Source organism: Malus domestica, chromosome 04, assembly GCF_042453785.1.
Source record: "Malus domestica chromosome 04, GDT2T_hap1".
In the NCBI taxonomy this organism is placed as follows: Eukaryota; Viridiplantae; Streptophyta; class Magnoliopsida; order Rosales; family Rosaceae; genus Malus; species Malus domestica.
Genome location: NC_091664.1, coordinates 7,599,968 through 7,615,010, shown reverse-complemented (window position 1 = coordinate 7,615,010; position 15,043 = coordinate 7,599,968). Strand labels below are relative to the sequence as shown.

At 38.1% G+C, this 15,043-nt stretch overlaps 1 protein-coding gene and 1 long non-coding RNA gene across 5 annotated transcripts; one reads left to right on the top strand and one right to left on the bottom strand.

Annotated features, from left to right (window-relative positions):
* The first annotated feature begins 563 nt into the window (after positions 1–563).
* LOC114824348 (uncharacterized) lies at positions 564–1,991 on the top strand. Its single transcript, XR_003772597.2, has 2 exons — positions 564–923; positions 1,744–1,991. It is a non-coding gene; the product is annotated as an uncharacterized lncRNA (long non-coding RNA).
* Positions 1,992–8,619: 6,628 nt separating this feature from the next.
* LOC114824347 (probable glycosyltransferase At5g03795) lies at positions 8,620–13,396 on the bottom strand. 4 transcript variants are annotated; one of them, XM_029100989.2, is made up of 6 exons: positions 13,255–13,396; positions 11,824–12,492; positions 11,605–11,738; positions 10,668–11,016; positions 9,443–10,350; positions 8,620–8,935 (listed from the first exon to the last, which is right to left on the bottom strand). In XM_029100989.2, exons 2-5 carry the CDS (start codon positions 12,295–12,297, stop codon positions 9,664–9,666), a joined length of 1,644 nt encoding a protein of 547 aa, XP_028956822.1. In that variant the 5' UTR covers positions 12,298–12,492; positions 13,255–13,396; the 3' UTR covers positions 8,620–8,935; positions 9,443–9,663. The 4 variants fall into 4 exon arrangements, with proteins under 4 accessions (XP_028956822.1, XP_028956821.1, XP_028956823.1 ...); XM_029100988.2 differs by having other exon boundaries at positions 8,620–8,835; XM_029100990.2 differs by having other exon boundaries at positions 8,620–8,830.
* Between the last annotated feature and the right edge of the window lie 1,647 nt (positions 13,397–15,043).

Sequence of the window (15,043 nt, the reverse complement as noted above, 5' to 3'; positions counted from 1 at the left end):
TTGAGCAGAAGGTTTTAACTGGAAAGGTAGTCGAATAGGAAGGAAGAAGTAAGGACGAAGGGGAGTGCGATCCCACGTGTCAAAAGGAATGTGGCAGCCTTGTAATAACACAAAATGAGCGAGGGTAAAACAGGAAGAACACTGTGCTTATGAACAATGTTTCAGTTGATTTTGAGTTTTAGTATAGATTGAATTTTAGATGATAATTCAACTAAGCCAAATGCTATTGTGAGTATAAATTGCAATTGGCACAACATCGAGGTGTGCCACCTGACAAGTTCCCTCTAGGGCTGGGCAAACGGGTCCTGAACCCGCGGGTAGGGGCGGGTAATGCGGGTAAGGGGCGGGTACGGGGCGGGTACAGATATTGTAAATTCAAAAGGGGGCGGGGCGGGCCGGGTACAGGTAAATAACGGGGCGGGGCGGGTACAGAAATGGGAAAATACGGGCCCCCAGCCCGGACCGTTGATTCCTACCTTGATTTCCTACCATTGATTTCACCCTCTCTCTCTCTCTCTCTCTCTCTCTTATTCTTGTCCGAGACTCCCAAGACTCTCATTCTCAGACTCACTTCCTCAACTTTCCATTCTCTCGATCTCTCCTCCTTGAATCTCCTTCAACCTTCCAACATGCAAAATCTCCTTGAATCTCCTTTATCGCCGCCACCATCATCATCAGACCTCGATCTAGGGTTTACACTGAGGCTTCGCCGTCGATGAGCTAGGGTACCGGGAGGTGGGCCTGAGAAGAGCTTCGGGTCCGGATCCTACTCCGACGTGTACATAGCCCTCCGAATCTCCGTCAACCTTACCGTGAGGTCCGCGGCTACCAGTCGGCGTTACGAGAAATCGAAGCCCTCCGCCGCCATTGATGGGTTGATGAATCCAAATGGGTTCTCGAATTATATGCTTTTTTATCAAAGGGTACGTGTTTGTTCTATAAAGTTCCTCACTTTCTTGTATATTGCCATTTTAGTATGCCCGTAAATTTCCTTTTTCTTTTGATGTTTGGATGCGATTGCAGTGCATCTGTTTGTGGGTATTTTTTTTTCTGGGATTTTTGTGCTTGCTGTGTTTGCATGGCTCTTGGGATTCATCTAACTGATAGGTGGAAAATTTGAGATGGGTTTGATTTATTTGAGATGAAATGTTTCTGAGTAGGTGGTTTTTCAGGTTGAAAATCTGTACTTTGTGTGATGTTCATGACTTTTTTGGATTTCAGTGATGAAATTTTGTGGTGATTTATGTTTATGTCATTCTGTTCGAATCAATAATTTGGATTTAAGACTATTCGGTTGTAATGTGGGTAGCTGGGATTCTGTCCAACTGATCAATAATGTCGGAGTTGTGGGAAATTAATGGGAGTTTGTGCATAGTTGCTCGCATAGCTGCGGTTCGATTGAGTATAGTTTTGTTTGTCTATCATGTTTGTAATGGACTTGAGATTGCAATGCAGCACGTGTGATCAGATTTTGTTTCAGTGATATATAGTGGTTAATAAGAATGTGAGGTTGCTACCATAATTCACTTGTCATGAAATCTTTGTGCATTTATATTTAATAGATCATGTTTCCATTTGTATCTAGTCGAATGACATGACTAATATGACTATGCGTCAAGTTCACTTTTGTACAGTGAGTATCTGAAGACAATTTGAAAAAACTGAATTTAGATGGTTATGACATGATAAATTTTCAAGTTCAATGAGGATAATATGATGTTTATATTCTATTTTTGCTTACAGATTCAATGAGGAATTGAGGATTGTTGTTGGAACTTGGGCGTTGGATGTGGTTTTAATTTGAAATTTATTGCGGATGTCATGTTTATGTTGTTTTGGAGTATTTGATTTTTGGAATTTGGATGTCTTGGACTTTCGGATATTGTGTATGTGGATTTCATTTTTAGATGTTGGAGGACGATGTAATATTGTTATTTTGGATGTATTGTTAAAACTTAATTTATGAACTTGGATATTAGACTTTGTATTTAGATTAGATGTGAATAATGGTGAATTTGTGCAAAATCTGCATAAATGCAGTCACTGTGATTGTGCAGTTGCAAATTGCAATCTGTGTAGTTTGCAAACTGTGCAGTTTTCAAACTGTGCAGTGCAGTTAAAAAAAAAAAAAAAAAAGGGTACCCGTGGACCCGGCCCGAACCGGCCCGTTTTAACCGGGCCGGGTAATGTCCGGTTCCTATACAAGAAAATCCAATCCCCGCCCCGTCCCGGCCCGTTTCGGGTAATGTCAGGTTCCTACAAACTTAGGTTCGGCCCGGCTCGGCCCGGCCCGTGCCCAGCCCTAGTTCCCTCACATAGAAAAAATGAAGTATCCAAATGCTAATTATGTATTTTGTAAGCACATTGCACCTGAGCGTAAAGCATTGGTAAATTATATAGAGTCAATAAAAATTTCAACTCAAGTGGAATAAGCCTTATAGGATCCTAAATGGAGACAATTTATGAATGAAGAAATGTCTGGTTTGCATAAAAACAAAACCTGGAGATAGTGCAGTTACCAAAAGAGAAGAAACATGTTGGTTGTCATTGGGTGTTTACAATCAAGTAAAAGGCTGATGGAAACATGCATGAACCATTTCACGAAGTATGTGTCTAGATAACCAAAAGTCTCGATAGTTAGCTCTTGGTCTTCCAGTCGAAAACAACGTCGAGGCGTGTAGGTGCATTATTACGTGGTTTGTAACTTTCCATGAATTTTCCATTTCTTGCTTGAATGAACTTTGCTTTTTTTTTTTTTTGAGGATCGACAAATGACACTTTGATTCGATATCATTTTTATTTTTCCAATCATAATAACAAGCAAGTATTTTAGTTTTTAAAGCTATTGTTATATACAAATCAAGGTTAGTGGCGAAGGGGTATACTCAAACGTATTGTGTAGATTACCAAAAAACTTTTTCTCCGGTAGCAAAGATGTATCAAGTATGTGTTTTGATTTCCTTAGTTGCAAATATGGATTGGCCTCTTAAGCAATTTGATGTGAAGAATGTGTTTCTTCACCAGAACATGAAAGAGGAAGTGTATGTGGTTTTCCCACCAAGTTATGGTGCAAGTAGTAATATTGGGGTGTATAGATTGCATAAGTCTTTCTATGGGCATAAGCAATCGTCTCGTGTATGGTTTGACAGGTTTACTCAAGCAATAAAAAAACATGGGCATCGCCAGATTCATTCAAATCACACTTTGTTTCTAAAGCGTAGGTATGGTAAAAATAACTGCTTTAATTATGTGAATGATATGATTATTACAAGAGATGATTCATAAGAGATTGGAAGTTACAGGCAAATCTTGAATCTAAATTTAGATGAAAGATTTGAGGACTTAAATTATTTTCTTGTCTCAGCAAAAATATGTGTTGGATTTGCTGAAAGAAACATGTAAAGTAGACGTAGGTATTTATCCTTATTAATTTCCAATTGATAAGAGTAGATATCAAAGAATTGTGGGAAGATTAATTTATCTTGCTCACACTCATCCTGATATTGTATATGTTGTAAGTGTTGTGAGTTAGTTTATTCACTTACCTAGTGAGGATCATATGACTATTGTACTTAATATTTTAGTGTATTTGAAGTATGCACCTAGTAAAGGAATACCATGTAGGAGACATGGGTACCTTAAAGTTGAGGGATTTACAAATGCAAATTGGGTTGGTAATGTTACTAATAGGCATTCTACATTTCGGTATTTACGTTTGTTTGAGGTAACTGGTTATGTGGTGTAGTAAGAACAACAAGTGGTGTCAAGGTCTTTTGCCATGGCTGAATATAAGAGTTTGGCACAAGGAGTTTATGACCTTCTTTGGTTACATAAACTCTTGGGATGTCTTGGTTTATAAACAAAGGAAGTGTTGAAATTATATTGTGATAGTAAGTTCTACAAGGAAAATAGAAGGTAATCATGTACAACATGATAGAATAAGTAGTATGTAGAGGTTGATCGACACTTTGACAAGGAGAATTTCGAGAGGAAAATTGCGGATGTTCTTACTCATGCAATATGTAGTAGGGTGTTTAATAACTCATTCGTCAAAGTTGGGCATGTTAGATATCTATGCACCAACTTGTGGGGTAATGTTGATATAAGTCATAAATTGTAGGGTAATTCTCGCTTACTACCTTGAAATATTGTGATTTTCAAACATTTATACATCAAGTTTTTTTTCATTCCAATGTCATTACCTAAAGTGAGGATTGTAGGACACTTTCATACTTCTGTTAGGCTTTCCGTCAAAACCTCTATTAACGTGTGACGTGGCACCCACATGGACAATGATTAAGCTCCACATGTTAATTTGTCCCCACTTGGACAATAAAAAAAATAAAAAAAAACTAAAAAATAGAAAAATTAAAGCATGTTTATGGATCCCCAAGCCTTCAAATCACAAAACCGTACCAAAACCCCTAAGCACTTTATCAAGGCCCTCTTGGCGGGCATGGATAACTCATTCTCTCTCTAGAAGTTCAATCAGCATCGATCCCACCTCACCGCTTGGCCAACAAGATGGTCCTAGAATGCACTATGGCCAAGAACACAACAGTGTTGTTTGTACCATACTTGACCAATCCCGAAACTACTAAGCACCAGTCAACGTTATACCGTCAAGGACCCATAAGAGTTTCCCTCCAACCAGGAGGACAATCACAGCGCGACACATGTCGACATCAGAAGCCAATCATAGCGTGACACGTGTCAACATCAGAAGCCAATCACAACACGACACGTGTCAATGTCAGAATGAAACTAGAAACTCTCTTCTATAAATAAAGATCATTCACTCATAATATTTCCTAATGTCATTTATACTAAATCATTCACTAGTACTCACTAAAGGAGAGCTTGAACCTATGTACTTGTGTAAACCCTTCACAATTAATGAGAACTCCTCTACTCCGTAGACGTAGCCAATCTGGGTGAACCACGTACATCTTGTGTTTGCTTTCCTGTCTCTATCCATTTACATACTTATCCACACTAGTGACCAGAGCAATCTAGCGAAGGTTACAAACTTAACACTTTCTGTTGTACCAAAGTCCTCACTGATTTTATGCATCAACAAGTGTCACTGTGGTGGTGGGGTCCAGGTCTAGGACGCAAAGGATGACATGTTGTTGATTTTGAAGATGGTGGCGGCAAATTAGGCAAACAAAGTGAGGAACATGGACTCGGTTGTTAGGATGAAGTGCATTGTGGCGAGAAGATGGCGATGCTGCAGTGCCGAGGACTTTTTATAACAGTCTATGTTAGCAGTTTTCTACGCCATCGTGCAAATACGTGCAAAGGCATTCGAGCGACAATGTTCAACGAGTTTCTGCTAGGGTTTGGAAGGAACTCGTTATGGGTTCCATAATTTGGGATTTGAGATGGGTTTTTTTTTTGTCAAATGGAGATTTTATTAAACAACCAACACAACTTACAAGTAAAACAAAGGCCTAAGAAACACCTATAAACAAACAAAAAGGGCCCAAGACTAAAAACAAACAAAGAGAAAGCCCAACAAAATAGTAAGGCCTTGAAAATTGCACAGCAGCTGAGAAACCAGGAAGTTTCCACTGCCATCTCCACTATCAACTTTCCACCAAACGAACCCTTGTCCACAGCCGCTGAGTAATGCCTTACCAAATGCCACTTCCTATCCCGGTCAAATACCTGAGCATAGCCATAAACAGGGGATAGTCGACAATAGAGCGATAGAAGCAAACTACCAGTATGAAGCTTGTAGAAACCAACGAGCGACACTGCTAGAACCGGCAAACAACAAGGAGAAAGTGATGGTGTTGGAAACACCATAATTGGTGTAAGCACCATAACTCTACACACGATCTCAATAGGAAACATGGTTGATGATCGAACCAAGGGATAGCTGGGAAAAGGAATACCCTTGGGGATAGAGGAATTGGACAGACCAGAGTCAAAATTTGGGAGAACCAATAGTAGAGGCGATGAGAAAAGAAGCAAAGGGGAGAGAAAAGGACACGGCAACCAACCCAGCCAAACCTAGAGTTCTGTTTTCATTAGATATTTAGTTTTTTTTTTTTTAATTTTTAGCTTTTTAAAATTTTTAATGTCCATGTGGGGCCAAATTGACACGTGATGCCCAATCATTGTCCACGTGGCGCCACGTTACGCTTTAATGTAGGTTATGATAGAAAGCCTAACATAAGTATGAAACTGTCCCTCAATCCTCACTTTAGGGGTGTAACATTGGGATGAAAAACACTTGATGCATGAAAGTTTGAAAATCACGATACTATGAACTAGTAAATTTTCGAGGAGTCCTATTTTTTTGTAAGAATAAGATGTTTATATTTAATTATAATCTCTTGGGAAATACACCAAAATGGGACAATTTCTTAATCTTGGGACACAAATAGGACAAACCGGCCATGCACACCATGCAGAAAACCGAAATTACTAAAATACCCACATATAAATGGTTATGTCCACCCATTTTCTTATTTCTCTCTCTCGACTCTCTCCCTCCCCCTTCCTCTCTCTCTTTTCTCACTTTCTCCCACATACACTCTCTCTCCTTTCACACGGTGCACCGTCATCACGACCAACACCATCCAAATCGAAGCCATCACCAATTTTTTTCTTGTCCTCACGAGTCCAAAACACCTAACCTTGTCACAAATCTCATCCCCGATTGTTGGGCAACTACGAGTTTTCCGACCATTTTCTACCTACATGGCAAACAATCGAGGCTCGAGACCATCACCACTAGACTCGCATCGACAGTGGGAATAAAGCCTAGTCATTAAATGATGGTGTTTCTTGGATGAGTTTTTCAAGATTTGCTCACTGTATATACATGATATGGACATGATATGCTCACAGATCTGAGCCAACCCAAAAATTTAGAAGTTAAATTAGGGTTATATTTCATGTTGGGGCCTATAGGTTGTGGAATAAATTTCAAGTTTTGACGTGCTGCAAAACTGGGATGGAACAATTTTTGGTTCAAGTGTTCAATTGCAGAAATTTGTGAAATTTTTTCCGTAATGTGCATGTAGTGTGCATATAGTGTGCATGGCTACATCTTAATATGAGAAGCAGAAATGTTCACTAGTTATGATGCACGTATGTTGTGTCCCAAAATTTAGCGAGTATGAGCCTCGACGAAAGAAAAAAATTAAGAAAAAGGTTAGAGGACATTAAGGATATTGCGTGTCCATGAAATAATGACGAGTATCATATTTTCTACGTGCACGATTAAACAGTGATTGATATAATTAACAAGACTTTTCAAACCACCACAGTAACCTTATATACGTAACAATTATATTTTAATTGTATCCACTATACCAATAGGTTGCCATTAAAGTTTCTTATTAATGCGAAATACAGCTTGTTGCTCGATCTCCAACTCTGTGCATATCATGTGCATGTACTATACATATGATATGCATGTGGTGTGCATATAGTGTATATGGTGGTGACATTACATGTGATGACATCATTTTTTTTATTTCGAAGAAAGAGCTGTGAGCTCTGGGTTTTTGGGCTGGCTTAGATCTGTGAGCATATCATATGCATATTGTGTATATACAGTGAATATATCTTGAAAACTTCATCCAACAAAACACAAATTTTTGCCAATTTTTTGTAAACACCATCACAACATTCAAACAAGGTAGGGAATCCCATCACAACTTCATTCAACTTATGGGTTTATTCTCCCTTCCCCAAATATGAAAAAAAATCACTTCTTTAATCCCACTAATCTGCAAATATTGGAAGGAAGAGAGCAAAAAACAAATGGGTTTTGTGCACAGCAGTTAATGACTGGGCTTTGTTCGCACTGTCGATGCGAGTAAGTGGTGGTGGTCTTAAGCCTCAATTGTTTGACGTGTTGCCGGAAAACTCGCGGTTGCTTGGGTTTTGATCCCAACGATTGGAGGATGAGATTCGTGACAAGGTTAGGTGTTTTGGACTCGTGAGAACGAAATGAAATTGGTGGTGGATTTGATTTGGACGGTGTTAGTCGGGAGGACTGTGCACCGTGTGTGCACAGTGAGAAGGGTAGAGAGAGTACGTGAGGGAGAAAGTGAGACAAGAGAGGGCGGGGGAGAGAGTAAAAAGAGGGAAATCAGAAAATGGGAGAAAAAAACTCATTTATATACGAGAGCTATTAAGTCATTTCAAGGTGTAGAAAATTCTATTTCTATCCGATAGTTTTGCATGACGTGTGCATGACGTGTGCATATTTTAAATGTCCTATTTCTGTCCCAAGATTAAGAAACTGTCCTATTTATGGGTATTTCCCTAATTTCTTTGTCATTATTTTCCTTGTAGAATACGGCACATGTAACTATATATATAAACCATAGAGAATTAATCAGATTTATCAAAGTATCCAGCCATCGAATTTCTATTTCTTTTTGGGATGATGTTAGATGATTATGTTCTTGATTTATTTGTTTTTCTACCAATGGTGGCTCTTTATCCTCCCTCGAGTTTTTTCCCAAGTGCCTTACCAGGGACAGGGATTTTCCAGAGCCACTCCTGTTTCCATGCTCCCTGTATTCTACTATTTGGTCTTTTTATAAATGAAATCCCATTATTACCTTAAAAACAAAAAGGATCACATAGTGCTTGTTTCAAAATTGACGACTTACATATCAGCATCAACAATTATGGACTTACATTCCTAACAACGGAAAATTTTCGATTTACAGTGAATCATATCGGATCGTCTGTGTACGGTAAAATGCACAATGATTTTATTATGATGGAGCGTCTAATTAAGATTTATCTGGGTCCAACAAAGCGTCACAGAGCAACGCAGACTCCTTCCCTTTCTCGTCTATCCTGCAATGTATTAACAAGTTAGTAGAGTAGTACGCATCTGATTAAGGTCGCAGTCATGCCACAGATTGAACATCAAATGAACTCTCGAAAAAGATCGAAACTGCAACGAGAAGCAATAAAGTGATATTGCTAGACAGCGGCTTTTATTTGACTCTGTTTAACTATCAGCACCAAAAATACAAGATAGTGAAGAAACAAGAATGTTCTATGAAGTATTGTTTGATGAAATAAAATGAAAGAAAGATATGAACGAACAAAAGAAAATTGAAATAAAAAAAAAAGAAAAAAAAAAAGACGAGGTCCAAAACAGTAAAACAGCGAAAAAAGAAGAGTACGCCGGTGTTGGAGCTAGCAGTCACGAGAAAAATAGTAACAAATGTCGTACTCAGTGCACAAGGCTCTCGCTTTACGCAGGATCTGGGAGAGGTGAATGTCGGCTAGCCTTACCCCCATTTATGGAGAGGCTGCTCCCAAGTCTCGAACCCGAGACCTACCGCTCATGGGCGAAGGCACTTGCCATCGCACCAAGTGCGACCTCTGAGAAAAATAGTAACAAAAAAAAAAAAATCATTTGCAGAATGAAGGATGCATATATTTTCGGGCATACCTGCATTAGGAGTTCTCATCTTGGCATCCACCCCTGTCTTCCCAGAAAACGTTCATCCGTGGTTCAGTTCAAAGAACTTGGAAACTTAGAATGAAACCCGGCTGGAGGCACCAAATGTTATCTGAAGTCCTTCATAAAGTCAACAGCCAAGCCACTTCTTGGACTTGCATCGTGGTCAGTAGTCAGTCTTACACTTCACTCTTCACTAGTCTTACGCTATACTAGGATTCCGGGATTTGAATCTGACTCAACCTGCTAATCCAAATCGAATGCAGAATCATATGGAACAAATCATATCTGATTGGTCTCGGGTTCCAAAGAAAATGCTTCTGCACCATTTTCACATTAATTTGCATAGCAAGATATCTTCTCATAGGAATAGCCATTAAAATTTCTCTTAACTTGGGAATATCCTTCTCGGCCACGATAACAGAAAATGTACTCCAATCTATCACATCACTCAAGGGAGGGGGGAAATTATCTGCAATAATCACTGGGACACACTCATAGTAGAGGGACTCAATGATCCTAGGGCTGTTCACTTCATATCCCATAGGGCAAATACAAAATTTGCTCGATTTCATATGCTGGATATATGACATCTTTCGCGAGACTCGAAGAGGCAGAGGCCCATAGATTTTCATGTCATCATGTTTGTCCCGCCAGTACTTGAGAAGAGTCGGGCGGACTCTTCCATGCATGTTTCCTGCAAAGAAGGCCAGAAGTGGGCGCTGGGATACTCTTAACCCACCAACATTTCTGAGAGGCTTTCTGGGGGTCCGGATAGTTGTTTCTGGCAGTGAAACATCCTTCCCAGCCACAAAGATTCCTTCAGAGGTGTCAGCATTGCATAGAGCTTTTATAGTATTTTTGGTTAGTTCTTCATGAGCAGTCAATGTGTACGGGCCCTGCAAAAGGTCAGAACAGAATGGAGGAATTTTAGTTAAATATATCACTACGGCATCAACTTGTATTCATTGACTGACCTTCACTAACAATGCTACTTAAAGTCGAGATATTAATATGGATAGATATTTACTGTCAAAAACTTCAACTTGGATCAGCAAACATCTCTATCTCGTGCATACCTTTTCAGCTATTCTACAAATTGGAGAAACATGTACAATAAAGACTGCTAAGGACACGGATCTTTTTTTTTTATTCTTCCTAGATAATTTAATCTGCCTCAAAGCATTCTGTGGAAAGGAAGAAACAGTTACCATACCCAGTCATGGCAAGCAACAAGGAAATGATCTGACCCATGTGTGCGATTCCAAAAAGGATACTTTGAAGCAATAATGTTTGCATACTCTCTCAGGAAAACTGAGAGTGGTTTCAAATTATGTGAATTGGGAACATAAAGTGACATCGCCAGTTGCCGCATACTGTAAGGAAGATAAAATAAGTGAGCCTTTTCTGGATCCCTTGTGACAAACTGCCTGTTTTCCTCCATCAGCTTCATGAACCATCCTTCAGAAGCATAAATTCCTCTGAGATGAGGTCTGTGAAAAATGGGCCTTTCTCCATCACGGTATATGTAAACTTTAAGTATCAGTTCCATCAACTCATAGCTCCTGAAATTTAACCAAAGTTCCGCCTTTATGAAGCCTGGAAAACCCAAGATTGAGTTTTCTGCCCAACATTCTGGGCAACTATTCTTAGATATCTATAAATACAAGTGAACATAGACATAGAAAGCCATGATTTTGAAACATAAAGTAAATGAGAACAATGACAATAAGTATTTTCTCGTGTTTATATTGTAGTTTTAACAAGTATTATTGCATCTAGAGAGAGAAACAGTGTTCTGGCATAGGTTCCTGATGAAGTTATGCACTTTCCTGTTATATATAATTTTGTCACTACGAAAGAATGGTTTCCAACCATGATCAAACACTGTGTAAGTTTTGGACGGAAAAAATAAAATAAAAACATGGATAAATGCTTTTAACTAATAAATCCAAAAGCCATCCAAAGTCCATGTGATTTAATTGCTCTTGCTCAATTGACCTCCTAACAAATATATTTTTCCCACATGAAAGACTAAAGGATCACCACAATGCCTAGAGGTTTGTATGTGAAAATCTACCACACCGACTAGGCACACATATGAAAGATTAACTGGGATAATGGAGTAAGATGGTGATAAATTGTGAGATTACCTTTTGAAAACTGAAACGTTCCGAAATATAGGGGCATATAGATCAGGATCATCTTCAGTGAGTGCTGGGGCATACTCAATCTCTTTCTTTGCATACACAAGTGCCTCATTTGGTGTCAATGACCAAATGAATTTCTAAAACATGTGTTCTACAATGTTAAGATCATTGGTAAGATCTTTCTTTATCATGATTCAATGAAAAAAAAAGGAATGAGATTACCTGCAAACGATGAGGCACCTTTGGATATGGAGGGGGAGGAGGAGGAGGTGTGACCTTTGCAATGTTATCTCCCCTGGCGTTTTTTCTTCTCCTTCTAGATGGAGATTTTCTCTGCGGAGGAACTGAGAGAGCAGCTGGCTGAATTGCCACTGAAAGATTCAACTCAATAGAAGGTTGTGGTGAAACAATGGGAGCACGAGGAAAGATTTGCAACCGCTTGATCTTTGCCTCAGTAGAGGTCTTGTTCAAGCGCAGGCTATTGTTCAAGAGTTTACCTGATGGCATCTCAAAGGGCAGAGAGAGGAACCACAAGTCCAGTGGGTCAGCAAGTATAAACATTTGCAGCATGACACATACCGCTGTCATAATGGCCCCAATAAAAAATATCTTTTTCCAGCCAATTTTATGCCCGGCAAAGAGCCGGAAAAATTCTTTCATCAGGATCACAGCAAGGCTCTCAAGTAAATTTTTCATCGCATTGTAACAAGGTTTCCCCTCATGATATCATGAGCATATTAATCTACAATTCACCTCAATGAACGGTCCAGCTTTGGAAGTTTCAGCTTTCATAACAACGTCTGCCCAAAGTTTCAACAAATGTTCGATAATGTGCAAGCCTGATCCCTCTGTTGAAAGGCGTAAACTCCGGAAAATGACAAAATCATCTTCCTAGTAAAGAATTAGAGAGAGAGAGATTAGAGGAGTAATCAATATGATTTTCACCAAGACATTGCAGTGATCAAAGACAATTTTTATGGGAAGCCAAATATAATTCTACCATAAGTCAAAACAAATATAGATATATAGCATAGTGTTTGTCAATTTCTTTCACCACAATCATGCCTCAAACATATCCGAATTAACTAATATTTTGCAAGGATGATCTATAATGCTCAGCTTAAAAATTAAGCAGTTCGGATCTTTGAAGTTCGATGTGGTGTGGGTTTGTGTATTATATATGTGTGTGTATGCATGCAAATTGGGTCTATTTACAAGGAAACTTCATAATACAAGTAATACTCAAATTAATGATGCAAGCTCCTTCCTCACATGGTTTGCCAAGAAAACAATGAAATCATGCTGGTAATCTTGTTAACAATCAAAATTCAAAAGTCTGGAGAAAACCCAATACGCTGAATTCAATTTTTACACACCTTAAGAGCACAAGAAATATGAGGAGCATGATTGCTTAACAAAAATTAATAGGAGATTCTTATTATACCATAAGCAAATAAATAAATAAAATAGAAACCAAAACAATCATATCTATGTATCATACACTGTAAAATGAACTCCAACTTTTTCTTGGTGGTATTAAATGAAATTCGAATTCCAGAATTAGAAATAATGAAAGCAAAAGAAAAAGAGGAAAATAAATGATGGGTAAATATAACAACATATAAGTTATATGTATGTGTTTAGAAATTATACCTTGAATTGTAGAAATCGAATTCATAGAAGCTGATGAATCTCAGTGTTTCTGAGAGAGAGAGAGAGAGAGAGAGAGAGAGAGAGAGAGAGAATTGGCGAGCCAGACGGTAACGGTTGTGCACTTTTGGTTACAAAAATAGACTTTTTGAATATTTGACTATTCAATGGATCAAGTTCAACACCTCACGCAAGCTGGTTATATCTTTTCGCCGTGTTGCTTACGATTTTGGCTTCTACGTTGTCAACCAAATTAACTTCTATATTTTTATTTTGGGGAATTTGCACAACCAGTAGGGCTACCGGTATGCTTATTTTACTACATAAACTAATCTTTTTTGTTGAATTACCAATTTTTTTAACAAAAAATATTATCTACATTAAAATCATCCCCAATTCATAGGATTAAAATATAGAGAAATGTTATTGACATTCTAAAAATCTCATTATATACTTTTGTTTCCTAATATAGAAAGTTTGGAGTGTAGAATAAGATTTTTGGAATGCTAATAACAATTCCCAAAATATAAGCTTTGAAACCACACAAACCATCTCCAACCATTGGGCTAAAATAAGCTTTGGGGATAAAATATCTCTATGCGCTATATTCTCCCAGGATTTAAGTCTGGCTTAAATTATTCTGAATCCACCAAACTGTCATATTTCAAACTTTTTTTTTACTTATAATATAATGGCTATGATCAAATCTAAAGGTAAAAAAAATAGAATTAACGGTTCAAAATTAAATTTAACGTCTAAAATAATTTAAAAAAAAATATTTAAATCAAATTTAACTTAAAACTTTATAAATGCCTTGTTGTAGGCCTATTTAATTGAACTAATCTAAAGGATTAGAGAGACAAGGGGTCGGCGGTATTGAGGGAGAAGAGGGAGTGATTTAATTGTGAGGTGTGTTTGTATCACCCAATTGTGTCTTTATCTATAGTAGTAGGATAGGCAAAAACTTTACCCTTTTAGGATTACAACTCTTAATAGGTAATCAACTCCTAATAGGAATATAAGAGATATTCATTTGATCCACTAGGATTTACACAATCATATTCCTATTGTAAATATGATTGCAACACTCCCCCTTAAGTGTGTAAATACTCAACAAACCATCGCCTCAAATCTTCAGCTGAGAATGTAGAATAGTTGATGAAGTCATCGGCACAACGGGTGAATGCGAGTCTCAAATTTAAAAAAGTATGCATTTGTAGTAAAACTCACAAAACCTCGCTATGATAAACCCCAAGGTATGGGAAAAACCTATAGACTAAGGAGAAAAGTGAGAAGTATGCATAATGTCTAAAACAAACATCAAACAGGACGAAAGTAGTGAACTCAACAGAGTATGATCATCCAAAGATGGATGCCTCATTAAAACCTCGTTAGGTAGCAAAAACCCAGTGGAAAAATGCTCATAATCGTAGGAAAAAAAGTACATTAAGACCAAGTAAGTATGCTTTGGGATACTCCCCCTAAGTTAGACATAACTTCTAAATAAGAGAACTACAAGCGATTCAACTCAGATAATTTACGCATACCAATTCCTTGGATGAGCTTCTGAAAAGTAGACTTTGACAATGACTTGGTGAAGAGATCGGCCATGTTGTCTTGGGAACGGAGTTTCTTGACTTCAATGTTCTGATGTTGTTGCTGCTGGTGTGAGTAAAAGAACTTTGATGCTATATGTTTGGTGTTGTCTCCCTTAATGTATCACTTCTTTAACTGCTCAATACATGTTGCATTGTCTTCAAAGATTGTCGTAGGAAGGTCAATGACGGAAGTA